General features: G+C 44.8%; 1 protein-coding gene across 1 annotated transcript in view; it reads right to left on the reverse strand.

The window, feature by feature from the left end:
• Window positions 1-406: 406 nt before the first annotated feature.
• Window positions 407-17,325, reverse strand: part of LOC116974091 — a 29,037-nt gene continuing 12,118 nt past the window's right edge. Inside the window, exons 5-8 of the mRNA XM_033022219.1 lie at window positions 13,904-14,070; window positions 12,117-12,195; window positions 3,875-3,908; window positions 407-906 (exon numbers count right to left, since the gene is read on the reverse strand). Coding sequence (XP_032878110.1) covers window positions 646-906; window positions 3,875-3,908; window positions 12,117-12,195; window positions 13,904-14,070 — 541 coding nt within the window. The 3' untranslated portion in view covers window positions 407-645. The remainder of the gene's footprint in view (window positions 907-3,874; window positions 3,909-12,116; window positions 12,196-13,903; window positions 14,071-17,325) is intronic.

The following is a 17,325-nucleotide window of genomic DNA, read 5'->3' on the forward strand; positions in this document are numbered from 1 at the left end:
TCAGTGTCCTCTGGAAAACAACACTCATCCCCCGCACTCTCACTCTCTCCACACAATGGCTCTTACACTCTTTCCATGCCCCCACTCTCTCTCCTCACACGCTGCCCCTCTCTGCTTCTACTCTCACTATCCTCCCTTGCTCCAACTCTCCTCAAGTCATTTCTCACAGTGGTTGATCAATATTTATTGGACAGGTTGTGAACAGAAGTTTCGGACAAAGATCAATTATGAAGCAGAACTTTCTGTGTGAAATTTAGACGTATCTGTACATCCCCTATGACCTTTGCTCTAATGTGCACTCTACACCTAAACACAGCAGTTTAGTATTATTTAGCGTTATTAAATACAATTTGTACTTTATGCTGAATTAATAATGCATTTTAATAATAACAATTATCCTGAAATTTTAAAATGGAAAAGGAATTTGGAAACATTACAACATTAAGTTGAAAAAATGGTATAGTTATAGAAAGGTAATCATTGACCCAAGTTTTCAACTGAGTTTAACCATTAAACTGTGGAGTTTTTATAGGGTAAATGCAAAACAACATTGTGACTGATGGTGTAACCAATAACCATTATCTGGGCACAACCAGCCAACCATTACTCCTTTCTTACGGTGCAGAAGCCACTAAATGAAATTAACTACATGCTGCAAACTACAAGCTCATGATTGTTGGTTTCAAACTGAAATGTAACAGTCCACACGGAACTGTTAGACATTTTGGCATCTTGTGAGGATGAAGCTGAATGATCATCTGCTGACTCCATCTGTTGATGCAATGTCCTTTGTGGACTCTGCTGGTGTACAAACAGAGCCCGCACCTCTTCCACGATCTTGCGGAGTTTTAATGCCGCGACAGTCCTCCATGCTGGTTGGTATCCAAAGTTTTGAATTGAATATTGCTGAAAATGAAAATTATAAACTCATGTCAACCATTTTAGGACACAACTCTTGGGTAGAGTAGATGTAAACATTCAGGGTAAAATGCTAAATAAAATGTGTAGGAAGGAACTGCAGATGCTGGTTTAAACTGAAGATAGACACAAAATGCTGAGTAACTCATCGGGACAGACAGCATCTCTCGAGAGAAGGGTGATGTTTTGGTTCGAGATCCACTCCTTCTCTCCAGAGATTTTGCCTGTCCCGCTGAGTTACTCCAGCATTTTGTGTCTAACTAACGCTAAATAAATACATTTTCTAGACTCGGAGGATTTTATGACTATTTCCACTTAGGGCCGTATTTTACACATTCACTTTCACAGCATTCATAGCTTTCATGTGCTCTGTGTTTCTATGATGAGCAGGCAGTCCACACCATCAGCGTACCTCTATAGGGAGAGGTTGATTAAGCTGGGACTCTATTCCTTGAGTGCAGGAGGATGAGGGTGATCTTATAGAGGTGTGTAAAATCATGAGGGGAATATACCGAGTAGATGCACAGAGCCTCTTGCCCATAGTGGAGGAATCGAGGACCAGAGGACATAGGTTTAAGGTGACGGGGAAAGATATAATAGGAATCTTGTTCACACAAAAGGTGGTGGGTGTATGGAACAAGCTGCCAGAGGAGGTAGTTGAGGCTGGGACTATCCCAACATTTAAGAAACAGTTAGACAGGTACATGGATTGGACAGGTACATGGATAGGACAGATTTAGAGGGATATGGACCAAATACAGGCAGGTGGGACTAGTGTTGATGGGACATGTTGGCCAGTGTGGTAAAATTGGGCTGAAGGGCCTGTTTCCACACTATAAGACTCTATGACTCGAAGGATCTTCTGACATTAGCCTCTGTGCCTGAGATTTTAATATACCATTCGGGAGCTAGGGGAGGCTGTCACTTGAGCTGCCCCTGGTTTCGCCTTGTGGGAAGTGATGGTCATGCAAGCCCTTCCACAGCAGCTAAACATCTGCCAAACCCTCTAGTTTAGAGTGAAAGTCCCTTTTCGCCTTTTTGATGGCATTATAGAGGTCTTATCTGGGCCTTGTCTGACTCTGCACCACCAGCCCTGAATGCCTGAGATCTGGTCCTCAGAAGAATGTGGACCTCCTGGTTCACCCAAGGCTTTTGGTTGGGGAACACTTGGATGGATTTGGTGGGAACACACTCCTCCACACATTTCCTTTTGAATTTGGTAACAACTGTGGCGTATCCATTCAGGTGTATTGCCGAGTCCTTGAACATTGCCCAGCCTACTGACTCCAAGCAGTCCCGGAGCTACTCCCCTGCCTCCCCTGACCAGCTCTGTGCAGTCCTCACCACTGGGGACCCGCGCTTTGGTCACTTGCTGTATGCTGGAAGAAGCAGCACAGCCAAGTGGTCGGATTGCCCAAAGTGAGAGCGAGGGGGATAGAACGATAAACATCTCTGATGGTGGTAGAGCATGGCCAGAGTGAGCACCACTGGAAATTGGAGGAGCAGCACCTCACATTCCCTTGGGCAGTTTGCACCCTTGCGGCATAAACATTGACCTCCAATTTCTGGTAGCCCTTGCTGTTTCCTCCCCTTCTCAGTTCTCCCTCAGCCCTCGGGCTCCTCCTCTTCCTTTCTCCTTTCTTCTCCCCGACCCCCCACCCTACATCTGAAGAAGGGTTTTGGCCCGAATCGTTGCTTATTTCCTTCGCTCCATACATGCTGCTGCACCCGCTGAGTTTCTCCAGCACTTTTGTCTACCTTCGATTTTCCAGCATCTGCAGTTCCTTCTTAAACATTTCTCAAGTGCCTTGCTGAAATCCATATATACAATGTCTTCAGCTCTGCCTTCATCCACCATTTTGATCACATCTTCAAAAACTTAATCAGATTCATGAGACACCAGCTCCCATGTACAAAACCATGCTGACTATCCCTAATCAGCACTTTCTATCTAAATGCAAGTATATCTTATCCCTCAGAATACTTTTCTAATAACTTTACAACACAGATGTTACACTCACTAGCCTGTAGTTCCCAGGCTTATCCTTGCAGCATTCTTAAAAAGAGTCACAAACATTTGCCACCCTCCAGTCTTCTAGCACCTCACGTGCATTTAATGATGATCCGTATATCTTAGCTAGGGCACCTGCAATTTCTTCTCCATCTTCCCACAGAGTCTACGGCTATGTCTGATCAGGCCCAGGATATTTGTCTATCTTCATACATGTTAGAAAGTTAGGTAATTTATATATATCAGAAATAACAGAGGTCGCAGCACAGATCTGTCTGCAGTCTGCATTCTCCTCAATAACCTAGGATAGATCCCTTCAGGCTCTGTGCACATCCACTTTAATGTTCTTCAAAAGCTTCAGCACCACCTCCTCAAATTCAAACTGCCCCAGTATTTTGAAGATAGACACAAAAGGCTGGATTAACTCAGCGGGACAGGCGGCATCACTGGAGTGAAGGAATGGGTGACATTTTGGGTCGAGACCCTTCTTCAGACTCGACCCGAAACATCACCCATTCCTTTTCTCCAGAGATGCTGCCTGCCCCGCTGAGTTACTCCAGCATTTTGTGTCTATCTTTGATTTAAACCAGTAAGAAAGTAAGTAAGTTTATTGGCCAAATATTCACATACAAGGAATTTACCTTGGTGCTCCGCCCACAAGTAACAACATGACAACCAGCAACAGCTTCCGACACATTTTGTCTGCCCTAATATTTTCCTGACTGATCTTGTCATCCAAGTCCTTCTCCTCTGTGAATGCAAATGCAAACTACGCGTTTACGACCTCACCTGCACTACCTCCTCCCACTCCAAGCATAGATTCCCCTCCTTTATACTTGAAACTTGTATCTAGGAATTCAGTGGAGATACCAATGATAAGCTATGGGAGTTCTGAAACAAATATAACAGCCAAGGAGCTGTGAATAAAATATGTTTTTTTCTCACCTGGGGAATAACTATCAGTTGCTGTTTTCTATGCCTGGAAAACAATGTTTCAACATTTTAATACATTTTAGCAACAATTTGATCTCAAACATTTAATGAGTATCAGGCTAGAAAATGGATTACAAACTGTTAAAATGTAGACTATTTGTTTACATTTCATCATCATATTCCTCTACTGCCTATAAAAAGTCAACAATAGTTTAGTTGTAGGGTAGTGATTAGGGTTGGGCAGTGTAGTTCAAGAGCCTGATGGGTTATGGCAAGAAGCTGTACATGAACTTGGAGGTAATTGTCATTAAGGTCTTGTATTGTCTCACGGACGACAGCAGCATGAAGAAAGCATGGTCAGGATGGCAGTGGTCCTTGATAATTGTAGAACATAGAATATAGAACAGTATGAATGATTTGGAAAGAACTGCAGATACTAGTTTACACCAAAGATAGACACAAAATGCTGGAGTAACTCAGCGGGACAAACAGCATCTCTGGAGAAAAGGAATAGGTGAAGATTTGGGTCAAGACCCGTCTTCAGACTACAGAACAGTACAATAGAACAGAATAACACAGGAACTGGCCCTTCAGCCCACAATGTTTGTGCCGAACATGAAGCCCAGCTGAACTGATCTCATCTGCCTGCAAATGATCCATACCCCTCTAGTCCCTACACTTCTATAGGTATGCCCTCTTGTGTTAGATATTTCCACCCCGGGGAAAAGGTTCTGACCATCTCCCCTTTCTATGCCAATCATAATTTTATACACTTCTATCAAGTGTCCCCTCATCTTCAGATGTTTCAGAGTCACAAACTGTCCAATTCTATCCAAACTGTCCCAGTAGCTGAAACCTTCAAACCCAGGCAACATTCTGGTAAACCACCTCTGCACCCTCTCCAAAGCTTCCATGTCTATCCTGTACAGGGGCTACCAGAAGTGCACACAATACTCCAAATGCAGCCTAACCAAAATTTCCTGAATCTTACATTCAATGCCCCCATTAATGAAGGCAAGCATACATTATGCCTTCCTTAACACCCTATCTACTTAGGGTGCAGAAAGGTGCGGCTATCTTCAGTGAGTTGTGAACTTGAACTTCAAAATCCCTCTGCACATCAATGCTGTTGAGAGTTAAGTTCTCCACAACAGTAGCCAAACACTGCAGCAGGAATGTGTAGGAAGGAAGTGCAGATGCTGGTTTACACTGAAAATAGACACAAAATGCAGGAGTAACTCAGCGGGACAGGCAGCATCTTTGGAGGGAAGGGATGGGTGACTTTTCGGGTCGGTACCAGAAGTGCACACAATATTCGAAGTGAGGCCTTACCAATGTCTCGTGTAGCTGCAATTTTATATCGCTACTCCTGTACGTATTATCCCTCCACATGCAGGCAAGCAAGCTAAAAGTCTTCTTCATTACCTCAACTACTTGCATTGCCAATTTCAGGGAGCTATGTACTTACACCCCATGGCCCTTCTGTTCATCAACCTTCTAAGGTCCCTGCATTTACTGGCAATGTCCTGCCAGTATCAGATGGCCCAGAAATCCATTACCTTCCACTTTTAATTTTAGTTTTAGTTTTAGAGATACAGCGTGGAAACAGGACCTTCGGCCCACCGAGTCTGCACTCATTAACAATAATTAATCCGCACACATTAACAATAATTTACACACACTGGGGACAATTTACAATTATACCAAGCCAATTAACCTACAAACATGTACGTCTTTGGAGTGTGGGAGGAAACCGAAGATCTCGGAGAAAACCCACGCGGTCACGGGGAGAACGTTCAAACTCCTTACAGACAGCACCCGTAGTCAGGATCGTACCTGGGTCTCTGGTGCTGCAAGCGCTGTAAGGCAGCAACTCCATCGCTGCCCCACCGTGCTGCCCTTATCAAGATTAAATTGCATCTGCAACTGCTCCACCCAATTTTCTAACATGTCTATGTCTCTCTGAATCCTGAGGAAACCATGCTTGCTATAGACAACTCCACTAATCTCCATGTCATCAGCAAATTCTCCATCGCACCACAGATATTCTCATCTAAATCAATGAGAAACAACAAAAGTGCTCGGACTGCTTCATGTGGCACATCACTGGTTCCAATCAGGAAAGCACATTACATCACTATTCTCTGCCTTCAATTATCAAGTGATCATAAATCCTATCACTAAGAAATGTTTTCAATAGTTTCCCTAAGACTCACCTGCCAGTAGTTTCCTGGCTTATACCTAGCACCTTTCTTGAATACAGAACATTAGTTATCCTCCAGCTTTCCAGTACCTTGCCTGTGGCTGAAGGTGAGGCAAAAATCTCATTGAGAGCCCCAGCAATCTCCTCTCTTGCTTTACATAACACCCTGGGATAGATTTCATCAAGCCCTGGGCACTTATCTACTTGATGTGCATTAATATCGCCAACACTTCCACTATCCTGATACACACATGTTCCTGACCATCAGAATACACCTCTTCCAACTCTTTATACTCCACATCCTTCTTCCTGGTGAATACTAACATAAATAAATCAATGAGGGCACCACACATGTCCTCACAAAGACTTTCATTTCGGTCCGTGTGGGAGACTCCTATTTCCCGGGCTATACTCTTGCTTCTAATATATTTATAAAAGGTTTTTGAATTCCCTTTAATCCTGTTGGCCAGGGCCATTTCTTAACCACATCATGGACCTAGGAGATATGTCACCTGTCCGTCCACCTCTTTCCTTCCTGCCATCTAGGTACCCAACCAGTCATAGAAACAAAGAAAGTGAAAAATAGAAAAATAGGTGCAAGAGTAGGCCATTTGGCCCTTCGAGCCAGCACCGCCATTCAATGTGATCATGGCTGATCATCTAAAATTCGTATCCCGTTACTGCCTTCTCCCCATATCCCTTAATTCCTTTAGCCCAAAGAGCTAAATCTAACTCTCTCTTGGAAACATCCAGTGCATTGGCCTCCACTGCCTTCGGTGGCAGAGAATTCCACAGACTCACAACTCTCTGGGTGAAAAAATGTTTCCTCATCTCAGTCTACCCCTTATTCTTAAACTGTGACCCCTGGTTCTGGACTCCCCCAACATCGGGAAGGTTTTCCTGCATCTATCCTGTCTAATCCTTAAAGAATTTAACATCTCTCTATAAGATACCCACTCATCCTTCTAAATTCCAGTGAATACAAGCCCAGTCGACCCATTCTTTCATTGTTTGTCAGTCCCACCATCCCGGGAATTAAACTGGTGAACCTACGCTGCACTCCCTCAATAACAATAATGTTCTTCCTCAAATTAGGAGACCAGAAATTGCACACAGTACTCTAGGTGCGGTCTCACCAGGGGCCTGTACAACTGCAGTAGGACCTCCTTGCTCTTAATCTCAAATATTCTCGTAATGAAGGCCCACATGCCACTAAACTTTCTTCACTGCCTGCTGTACCTGCATGCTTACTTTCAGTGATTGATGTACAATGACACCCTGGTCTCATTGCACCTCCCCTTTTCCTAATCTGACACCATTAAGATAATATTCTGCCTTCCTGTTCTTGCTACCAAAGTGGATAATCTCACATTTATCCACATTATACTGCATCTGCCATGCATTTGCCCACTCACCCAAACTATCCCTCACCCTGCAACCTCAGAGCATCTTCACTGCCACCCAGCTCCGTGTCATCTGCAAATTTGGAGATGTCACATTTAATTCCCTCGTCTAAATCGTTTATTTATATATATTGTAAATAACTGGGGTCCCAGCACCAAGCCTTGCAGCACCTCAGTAGTCACTGCCTGCCATTCCGAAATGAACCCATTAATTCCTACTCTTTGCTTCCTGTCTGCCAACCAGTTCTCTATCCATGTCGATACTCTACCCCAATACCATGTGCTCTAATTTTGCACACTAATCTCTTGTGTGGGACTGTATCAAAGGCTTTTTGAAAGTCCAGTTACACCACATCCACTGGCTCTCTCTTATTCATTCCACATGTTACATCCTCAAAAAACTCCAGAAGAATTCTAATCCTTCCACATGAAGTGATTTACTTGTACTCCTTCCAATCTAGTGTGGTGTATTCAGTGTTCTCCGGTGATCTGCCATGCCATGCTTTGTCCAGCCACTCCACTCTTTAGCTGTCTTTCCCTCCATCCCAGCAACCAGTCTGAAGAAGGGTCCCAACCCGAGACATCACCTATCCATATTCTCCAGAGATGCTGCCTCCAGCATTTCGGGTCTTTCCTGAGTCACTCCAGCATTCGGGTCTTTCCTTGCTAAACCAGCATCTGCAGCTCCTTGTTCCTTCATTCTAAGTTATTAAACCTCAACACAACCTCACTGTGTGAAATGTTCATGACTTGTCCAAATCAATCTGGAGCTGCACATGCAAGAAACGAAATGAACACGATGTAAGTATGGATGGCATAGTGGTGCAGTGGAAGTTCGTGACCCAGGTTCCACCCCGACTACAGATGGTGTCTGTATGGAGTTGGTACATTCTGCCTGTGACCGTGTGGATTTTCTCCGGGTGCTCCTGTTTTCTCTCGCATATCAAAGACGTACAGGTCTGTAGGTTAATTGGCTTCTGTAAATTGTCCCTAGTATGTAGGATAGAACTAGTGTATGGGTGATCACTGGTCAGTGCAGAATCAGTGTTTTCATGTTTGTATCTCTAAACTAAACTGAATGTTGACTCAAGCCACAAGGGAAAGGCGATTCAGTCTGAAAGACAAGGATTGGACATCACAGGAGAAACTGACAAGGATTTAACAAGAAAATCAGTAATTGAGTCCACAAAGTCCACAAAGACTTCTTGCTCACAGCATAGAAATTGGGACTTTGAGACCATAGATGTGGTCTGAATGCATTCCACGGTGGTGCAGAACCAACATTTGACATTGCTGATGAGAACTATGATAGAAACATAGAAACATAGAAATTAGGTGCAGGAGTAGGCCATTCGGCGCTTCGAGCCTGCACCGCCATTCAATATGATCATGGCTGATCATCCAACTCAGTATCCCGTACCTGCCTTCTCTCCATACCCTCTGATCCCCTTAGCCACAAGGGCCACATCTAACTCCCTCTTAAATATAGCCAATGAACTGGCCTCGACTACCCTCTGTGGCAGGGAGTTCCAGAGATTCACCACTCTCTGTGTGAAAAAAGTTCTTCTCATCTCGGTTTTAAAGGATTTCCCCCTTATCCTTAAGCTGTGACCCCTTGTCCTGGACTTCCCCAACATCGGGAGCAATCTTCCTGCATCTAGCTTGTCCAACCCCTTAAGAATTTTGTAAGTTTCTATAAGATCCCCTCTCAATCTCCTAAATTCTAGAGAGTATAAACCAAGTCTATCCAGTCTTTCTTCATAAGACAGTCCTGACATCCCAGGAATCAGTCTGGTGAACCTTCTCTGCACTCCCTCTATGGCAATAATGTCCTTCCTCAGATTTGGAGATCAAAACTGTACGCAATGATGAAACATAATTGAGAAATGAATGAAACTCCAGCCTCTGTAAACTCAATGCAGAAGGCTTGCAAACCAATTATTTGGTGTAGTATTTGGCGTATGACCCACTGCTTTCTAGGCTGCAGCAATGTTTATTGATATTTTCAGAGAGGCAAAGTTAGACACAAAAAGCTGGAGTTATTCGGCAAGTCAGACAGCATCTCTGGAGAAAAGGAGTAGATGATCCTTGGAAGCATCACCTGTTCCTTTTCTCCAGAGATGCTGTCTGACCCACTGAGTTACTCCAGCATTTTGTGTGTATCTTTGGTTTAAACCAGCATCTGCAGTTCCTTCCTACACATTCAGAGAGGTAATGTCTGGGGAGCCCTTGTTTTCAGCTCATTGCCTCTCATTTTAATCTGTTTGCACACTCCAAAAGGTTTTGTGTGAGTTTTGTATCTACTATGAATGGATAACCTAACCTATCCACTGATCTCCAACCTCGAAGTCCATGAACATAGCACACAGAACGTAGAGCACTTTGGCAAACAATGTCTGTACTGGACATGATGCCAAGACCAACATGTTGTCAATGGCACAAAAGTGGGTGGTATTGTAGATAGTGAAGATGGTTGTCAAAAATTGCAGCAGGATTTTGATCAGTTGGCTACTTGGGCTGAGGAACAGTTGGTGTAATTTAATACAGAGAGGTGTTGCAATTGGGGAAGTCTAACGTTGGCTGGACCTACACAGTGACTGGGGAGACTCTGGGGAGTGTTGTAGAGCAGGGGGATCTAGGAGTGCAGGTATATAGTTCCCCAAAAGTGGCCCCATAGGTAGATAGGGTGGTCAAAAAGGCTTTTGGCATGTTGGCCTTCATCAGTCAGGGTTTTGAGTATGTTGTGATGTTACGCTGCACTTATAGAAGACATTGGTGAGGACACATTTAGAATACTGTGCTCAGTTTTGGTCACCATGTTATAGGAAAGATGTTGTTAAGCTGGAAAGGGTACAGGGAAGATTGACCAGAATGTTGCCAGGACTCGAGAGCCTGAGCTATAGGGAGAGATTGAGCAGACTAGGACTTTATTCCTTGGAGCACGGGACGATGAGGAGTGAACTTGGAGGGGTATAGAAAATCATGTGGAATAAATAGGATAAATGCACAGTATTTTGGCCAGAGTAGGAACCAGAGGACATAGGTTTAAAATGAGGGTGGAAAGATTTAATAGGAAAAGAGGGATAACTCTTTTACACAAAGGGCGGTGGGTGTATGGAACGAGCTGGTGAAGGAGGTAGTTGTGGCAGGTACTATCACAATGCTGAAGAAGCATTTAGACAGACACGTGGATAGGATAGGTTTAGAGGGATATGGGCCAAGCACAGGCAGGTGGGGCTAGTGTAGATGGGGCATGTTGGTCAGCATGGGCAAGTTGGGCCAAATGGCTTGTTTCCACATTGAATGACTATAACTCTTATCTGTCACTTAACAATTCAAGTGTATCCAACCTCTCCATATAGCAAATACCTTCTAATCCAGCCATTATTGTGGTAAACCTCCTCTGCACCCTTTCCAAAGCCTCTATGTGCTTTTAATAATGGGGAGACTCGAACTGCACGCAATACTCCAAATGATTTCCCCTCAAGGGTGCCACTACGATAGAGTTGCTGCCTTACAAGCATCAGAGACCCGAGTTCGATCCCGACTATGGGTGCTGTCTGTATGGAGTTTGTACGTTCTCTCTATGGCCTTGTGGGTTTTCTCCGAGATATTCGGTTTCCTCCCACATTCCAAAGACATACAGGTTTGTAGGTTAATTGCCTTGGTGTAAGTGTAAATTATCCCTAGTGTGTGTAGGATAGTGTTAATGTGCGGGGATCACTGGGCGGCGCGGACTCGGTGGGCCGAAGGGTTTGTTTCCGCGCTGTATCTCTAAACTAAAAACTAAACTAAACTTTGTATGACCACCAGTCCCATTCTGATGCTGTTACAATTTCCACATTCTCCCTCACCTCTGTCCTTGCCCCCAGTTCTACCCCTTATCCCTGAGTGCTATTTCACTGTCCACTAGACCTAGCGCTAGTCTCTACTTTCTTTCACGTGCTCACCATGGTATTGCACACAACGGAAAGTCCATCAGGCTATTCAGTAACACCCAACACGAGCCTCAGATGCTGCACAATAATTTTGCTGCAAAGGGTCGCAACCAAGTCAGTCATTGGTGTGCAACACAACAGAGACTCTGTGCCTTTCACAACACCAAAACATTTACATAGAAACATCAAAAATAGGTGCAGGAGGCGGCCAGCACCGCCATTCATTGTGATCATGGCTGATCGTCCCCAATCAATAACCCGTGCCTACCTTCTCCCCATATCCCTTGATTCCACTAGCCCCTAGAGCTCTATCTAACCCTCTCTTAAATCCATCCAGTGATTTGGCCTTCACTGCCCTCTATGGCAGGGAATTCCACAAATTCACAACTCTCTGGGTGAAAACGTTTTTTCTCACCTCAGTCTTAAATGGCCTCCTCTTAATTCTAAGACTGTGGCCCTTGGTTCTGGACTCACCCAACATTGGGAACATTGTTCCTGCATCTAGCTTGTCCAGTCCTTTTATAATTTTATATGTTTCTATAAGATCCCCCCTGTTAGGTCAAGGAGTTTATGGAACTGCACAAGACTGCAAGTCAGGCCAATACACCTTGGTTTTAGGAGAAATATTTGGAAGGAAAAAAGTTTTGTCAACATACCTGAATACATTTGGATCAACATCAGTTCTATATACCTGGGCTTTGCATACTTACCATCTCAAAATAATGAAAAAACAGACACCTGCTGCAAAAACCACACTGGATGCTATCAATGCGAATCTTAAGGCAATCCCTGAAATCATAAATCATAATCATTAAACTCTTCAACAACAGTACTTCATTTATTTATTGAGTTTGATAGCTAGTGTTTTTTGATAGTAAGACAAGCATTAAAATCTCCTTGTCATTTCAAGTATCGCTACAAAATATGTAAGTCATATTTAAGGCAGATGAACTTCGGAGTATTGATCAGCGTACAGCGTACTCGTACAGTGGGACAGCCCCTTTAGTATTCCCCTCATAAACTTGTACACCTTTATAAGATCATCTCTCAGCCTCCTGTGCTGTAAGGAATAAAGTCTTAGTCTGCCATATCTCTCCCTATAATTAAGGTACTCAAGATGTGGCAACATGCTCACAAATCTTCTCTGCCTTCCTTCTAGCTTAGTGACATCCTTCCTGCAGTAGTGTGAATAAAACTCAGCATAGTACTCCAAATGTGGCTTGACCAACATCGTGTACAACTGTAACATAACATCCTGACTTCTACACTTGATATCTTGACTGCTAAAGGCCAATGTACCAAAAGCTTTCTTTACCATGCTTTCCATCTGTGATGCCATTTTCAGGTAACTATGAGCTTATACACCTTCAACATTCCCCTCGACCCAACCACTCACCGTGACAGCCCTGCCGCAGGTTAATTTTCCTAAATGCAACAAATCACACTTATCTGCATTAAACTTTATGAGCCATTCTTCAGCCCACTTGCCCAGCTGCCACAGGGATTGATGCCGGACAAGTAGTTGAAGGACCTGTGGTGGGGATAATGACCATAACTCAGAGAATTCTTTGAGATAGGATGTATTCCCATTATGCCGCGGCTCATTATGTTGAGGCTCTATAAGGCGCTAGTCAGGCTGCATTTGGAGAGCAAATTTGGGCACCAAATTTGAGGACGGATGTGCTGGCTCTGGAGAGGGTCCAGAGGAGGTTTACAAGAATAATCCCAGGAATGAGTGACTCAGCATGTGATGAGCGCTTGTCGGTACTGGACCTCTACTTGCTGGAGTTAAGAAGGTTGAGGGGGGACCTCATTGAAACTTACAGAATAATGAAAGGCATCGATATAGTGGATGTGGAGAGGATGTTTCCACTGGTGGGAGAGTCTAGGACCAGAGGTCATAGCCTCAGAATTAAAGGGCGCTCTTTTAGAAAGGAGGTGAGGAGGAACCTCTTTAGTCACAGCGTAGATAATCTGTGGAACTCATTGCCACAGAGGGCTGTGGAAGCTAAGTCAGTGGATATTATTAAAGCAGAGATAGACAAATTCTTGATTAGAACTGGTGTCAAGGATTATGGGGAAAGGGCAGGAAAATTGGATTCAGAGGCAGAGACCAGCCATGATTGAAGGGCAGAGTAGACTCGATGGGCCAAATAGCCTAATTCTAACCTCTTCAGCTGCTTCATTAGTCAATAAGGGCGGTAACACCTATTGCGTGGAGTTGCTACGTTAAACTTCAAAGCATTATGTAACAAGTAATGTTATCTCGATCATAACCAACATTTCATGTTCAGGGTAATTCACAATACAATCAAATTATTGGCATTGAAGACATTTCACAGCAATAATGTAAAAGAACTGTTGAATAGAATGCATCATCGAGAATGCACTATCACAATATTTGTTAAAATTCACATCAGTATTCAACACCTCTGATGTTACCCTGAACCATTTCTGTCCAATATAAAATTTGTTTTAGTAAAATATTCATACATACATTGATTTTCACCTGAAGTAATCTCAATCTCCAACTGTGCTGACAGCTTCCAATGTTGGTCAAATGCTACACAAACATAGATGCCAGCATAACTTTCCTTCATGGGTCCTTTGAATTTGAGGTTATTTTTAATCAGTTTAATGCCTTCAGGAAGTGAACCGTTTTGTCTTGGAAAAGAAAACAGATGATGGTCAAATAGCTGTAAATATGTTTAGCAAAGACACATTTCTTAGAATCAGAAGCAAAACATTTGTGCATTATGATGGTGGATATATTGAATAGTGCTATTATTACATTAGCTCATGGACACATAGTCGGAAGTGGCGGCGCTGTGAAACGGCTGCGGCTCGCCTCCAGTCTGTCTGTTTTTACTTTTTTGTGTTCTTTTTTTTGTCTTGTTCAGTTAAACGTTTGGTTATTAGGTTGTGTTATGTGGGGGGGGTGGGGGTGAAACAGGGCTTTCTGTCTCTCCCTTCGGGGGAATGCGACTTTCTTGTCGTATCCCCCTTCTCTTTCCCCGTCTGAGCTGAGGCCTAATGGCGGAGCTGGCGGCCTCCAACCTGCGACAGACCTCGAGGCTCCGGAGGTAGAGCCAGCCAGTACTCACCAACGCAAGGCTGGCCGTCTTCGAGCTGCGGCGGCGTTCGGGCAGCGGCACGACTCGGCGCTCTGGTGAGGGTGGACGGCGCGGGGCTGAGACACTCCTGTGAGGGCGGCCCGGCTCCCGGCTGGAAGGCGCTCCCGTGTGGGCGGCCCGGCTCCCGGCTGGAAGGCGCTCCCATGTGGGCGGCCCGGCTCCCGGCTGGAAGGAGCTCCCGTGTGGGCGGCCCGGCTCCTGGCTGGAAGGTGCTCCCGTGTGGACGGCCCGGCTCCCGGCTGGAAGGTGCTCCCGTGAGGACGGCCCGGCTCCCGGCTGGAAGGCGCTCCCGTGGGGGCGGCCTGGTGCGGGGCTGAGACGCTCCCGTGTGGGCGGCCCGGTGCGGGGCAGAGACGGTGCTCCGGTGGCTGAGGCGGCGTTCTGGCAGCGGTGACCTGAATCCGGGGCTCGGCCGCGGGCCAGTGGATGACATCGTCGGGAGCTCGCGGGTCACAGGTTGAAGCCTGTTTTCCGGAGCTCCCGTGGCAACAACTGCGTCCGCTGGACTGGAGGGCGGCAGCTTCGACCACCCCCGGGCCCACAGAGCTTGAACCGCGGGACTGACTTACCATCGCCCGGTGGGGTATCGCCTCAGCGCAGAGGGAGAAGAGGAGGGAAGAGACAGCAACCCTAAGACTTTTGCCTCCATCGCAGTGAGGAGGTGCTTGGTGAACTCACTGTGGTGGATGTTAATTTGTGTTTATTGTGTGTTGTTTATTATTACATATATGGCTGCAGGCAACGACATTTCGTTCAGACCGAAAGGTCTGAATGACAAATAAAGGATTCAATTCAATTCAATTCGTCAAATGATTTTCTTTTGGTCTGTAAAGATCAGTCAATAAGATTTGGCGGCACATTGGCACAGCAGTAGAGTTGCTTCCTTACAGCACCAGAGACCCGGGTTCGATCCTGAATATAAATGCTGTCCGTATGGAGTTTGTTCCCCGTTACCAGCACGGGTTCTCTCTATGGGTGCTCCAGTTTCCTGCCACACTCGAAAGGCATATAGGTTTGTAGGTTAATTGGCTTTGGTCAAATTGTAAAATTGTAATTTGTCTCTATTGTGTTAGTGTTCGGGGATCGCTGGTTGGCGCAGACTCGGTGGGGCGAAGGGCTTGTTCTGTGCTGTATCTCTAAACTAAATTAAAAGCATCATATCAAATATTAGGAGACCACAAGATAGCACGGACTGCACCTAACCCAAGAGATCTTGGTTACTGGCCCATCCAGAGAACTCAACGTGTCACTAATGTCCAGATAAATAGGAGATAACATTAGGCAGCTCGGAGTCCTTCCATACGAAATTTGATTCTTTAAGATGCTATGCCAAAAAGCCAATATTGTAATGAAATTTGACGACAACACCGACCCACACCATAGCTTGCTAAACCTACGAACACCAGCTTGAAATTGTTGTATTGCCATTGCAGGTAGGAAGCACGAGGCCATTCTAGACTATTCCACGATGCTTCATTCAGGATTATGTAATTCCTATAACTTGTTCCACATCTCTTAATAGGCATTAGAAATGATCAATAGACTATTAATGATAAATCCCACGAGGGAAACCTAACGGTGAAGTTCAGAATGATTCCTGAAAGAATGGTAGTTTTAGGGATGGGCAGGACATGCCTTATCATACCCGTTTCTGGAATAGCATGGACAGTGGCTCAGAGAAGAGCTGCAAAGACAGGAGCAGCATTAGGCCATTCAGCCCATCAAGCCTACTCCGCCATTCAATCATGCCTGATCTATTTCTCCCTCGTAACCCCATTCTCCTGCCTTCTCCCTATAACCTCTGACACCTGTTCTAATGAAGAATCTATCTATCTCTGCTGTAAAAATATCAATTGATGGCCTCCACAGCCTTCGGTGGCAATGAATTCCACAGATTCACCACCCTCTGTCTAAAGAAATTCCTCCTCATCACCTTCCTAAAGGAACGTCCTTTACTTCTGAGGCTGTGGTCCTAGACTCTCCCACTAGTGGAAACATGCTCTCCACATCCACTCTATCCAGGCCTTTCACTTTTCGGTGAGCTTCAAAGAGGTACCCCCTCATCCTTCTAAACTCCAGCGAGCAGAGACCTAGTGTCTTCAAACGCTCATCATATGCTAACCCACTCATTCCTGGGATCATTCTCGTAAAAGTCATTTCATGGATCAATACCGATAGCTTCAGTCATTCAGACAGATACATGAATAGTGCGATACAGACCATGTCCAGACAGATGGAATTAGTTTAATGCGGAAATCATGGTCGGGCAGACATGGTGGGCCTTACAGTTCCTGTGCTATATTTGTTCTATGTTTCTAAAAATGTTCTAATTTGAAACCTATGCACGCTTGTTTGTGATACCTCTAAACTAGGAGAAAGATCCTGTCCATCTGCACTGTCTATGCCTCTGAGAGTTTTATACATCGTTATCAGCTCACCCTTCAACTTCCTTTACTGCCGGGAAAACAAATCTTGCTAGTTTGAGTTGCATTGTTTTGTACCTGAGAGATCGGATCTTTTGAGTTTTATTGAAGTCTTTGAAGAAGCAACAAAAGATTGATGTGAGCAAAGCAGTAAACAATGTCTATATGGACTATAGTAAGGCCTTTGATGTGGTTCCATATATATAACTTTCCACTTGAAAGTTATATCACATGAGATCCATGGAGAGCTCGCCGACTGGATGGAGAATTGGCTTCATTGGAGGAAGCAGAGGATGATGATGGAAGGTTGTTTATAGGACTGCAGGCCTGGGACTAGTGGTGTTTCTTAGGGTTGGGTGCTG

Source organism: Amblyraja radiata, chromosome 6, assembly GCF_010909765.2.
Source record: "Amblyraja radiata isolate CabotCenter1 chromosome 6, sAmbRad1.1.pri, whole genome shotgun sequence".
NCBI classification, from domain to species: Eukaryota; Metazoa; Chordata; class Chondrichthyes; order Rajiformes; family Rajidae; genus Amblyraja; species Amblyraja radiata.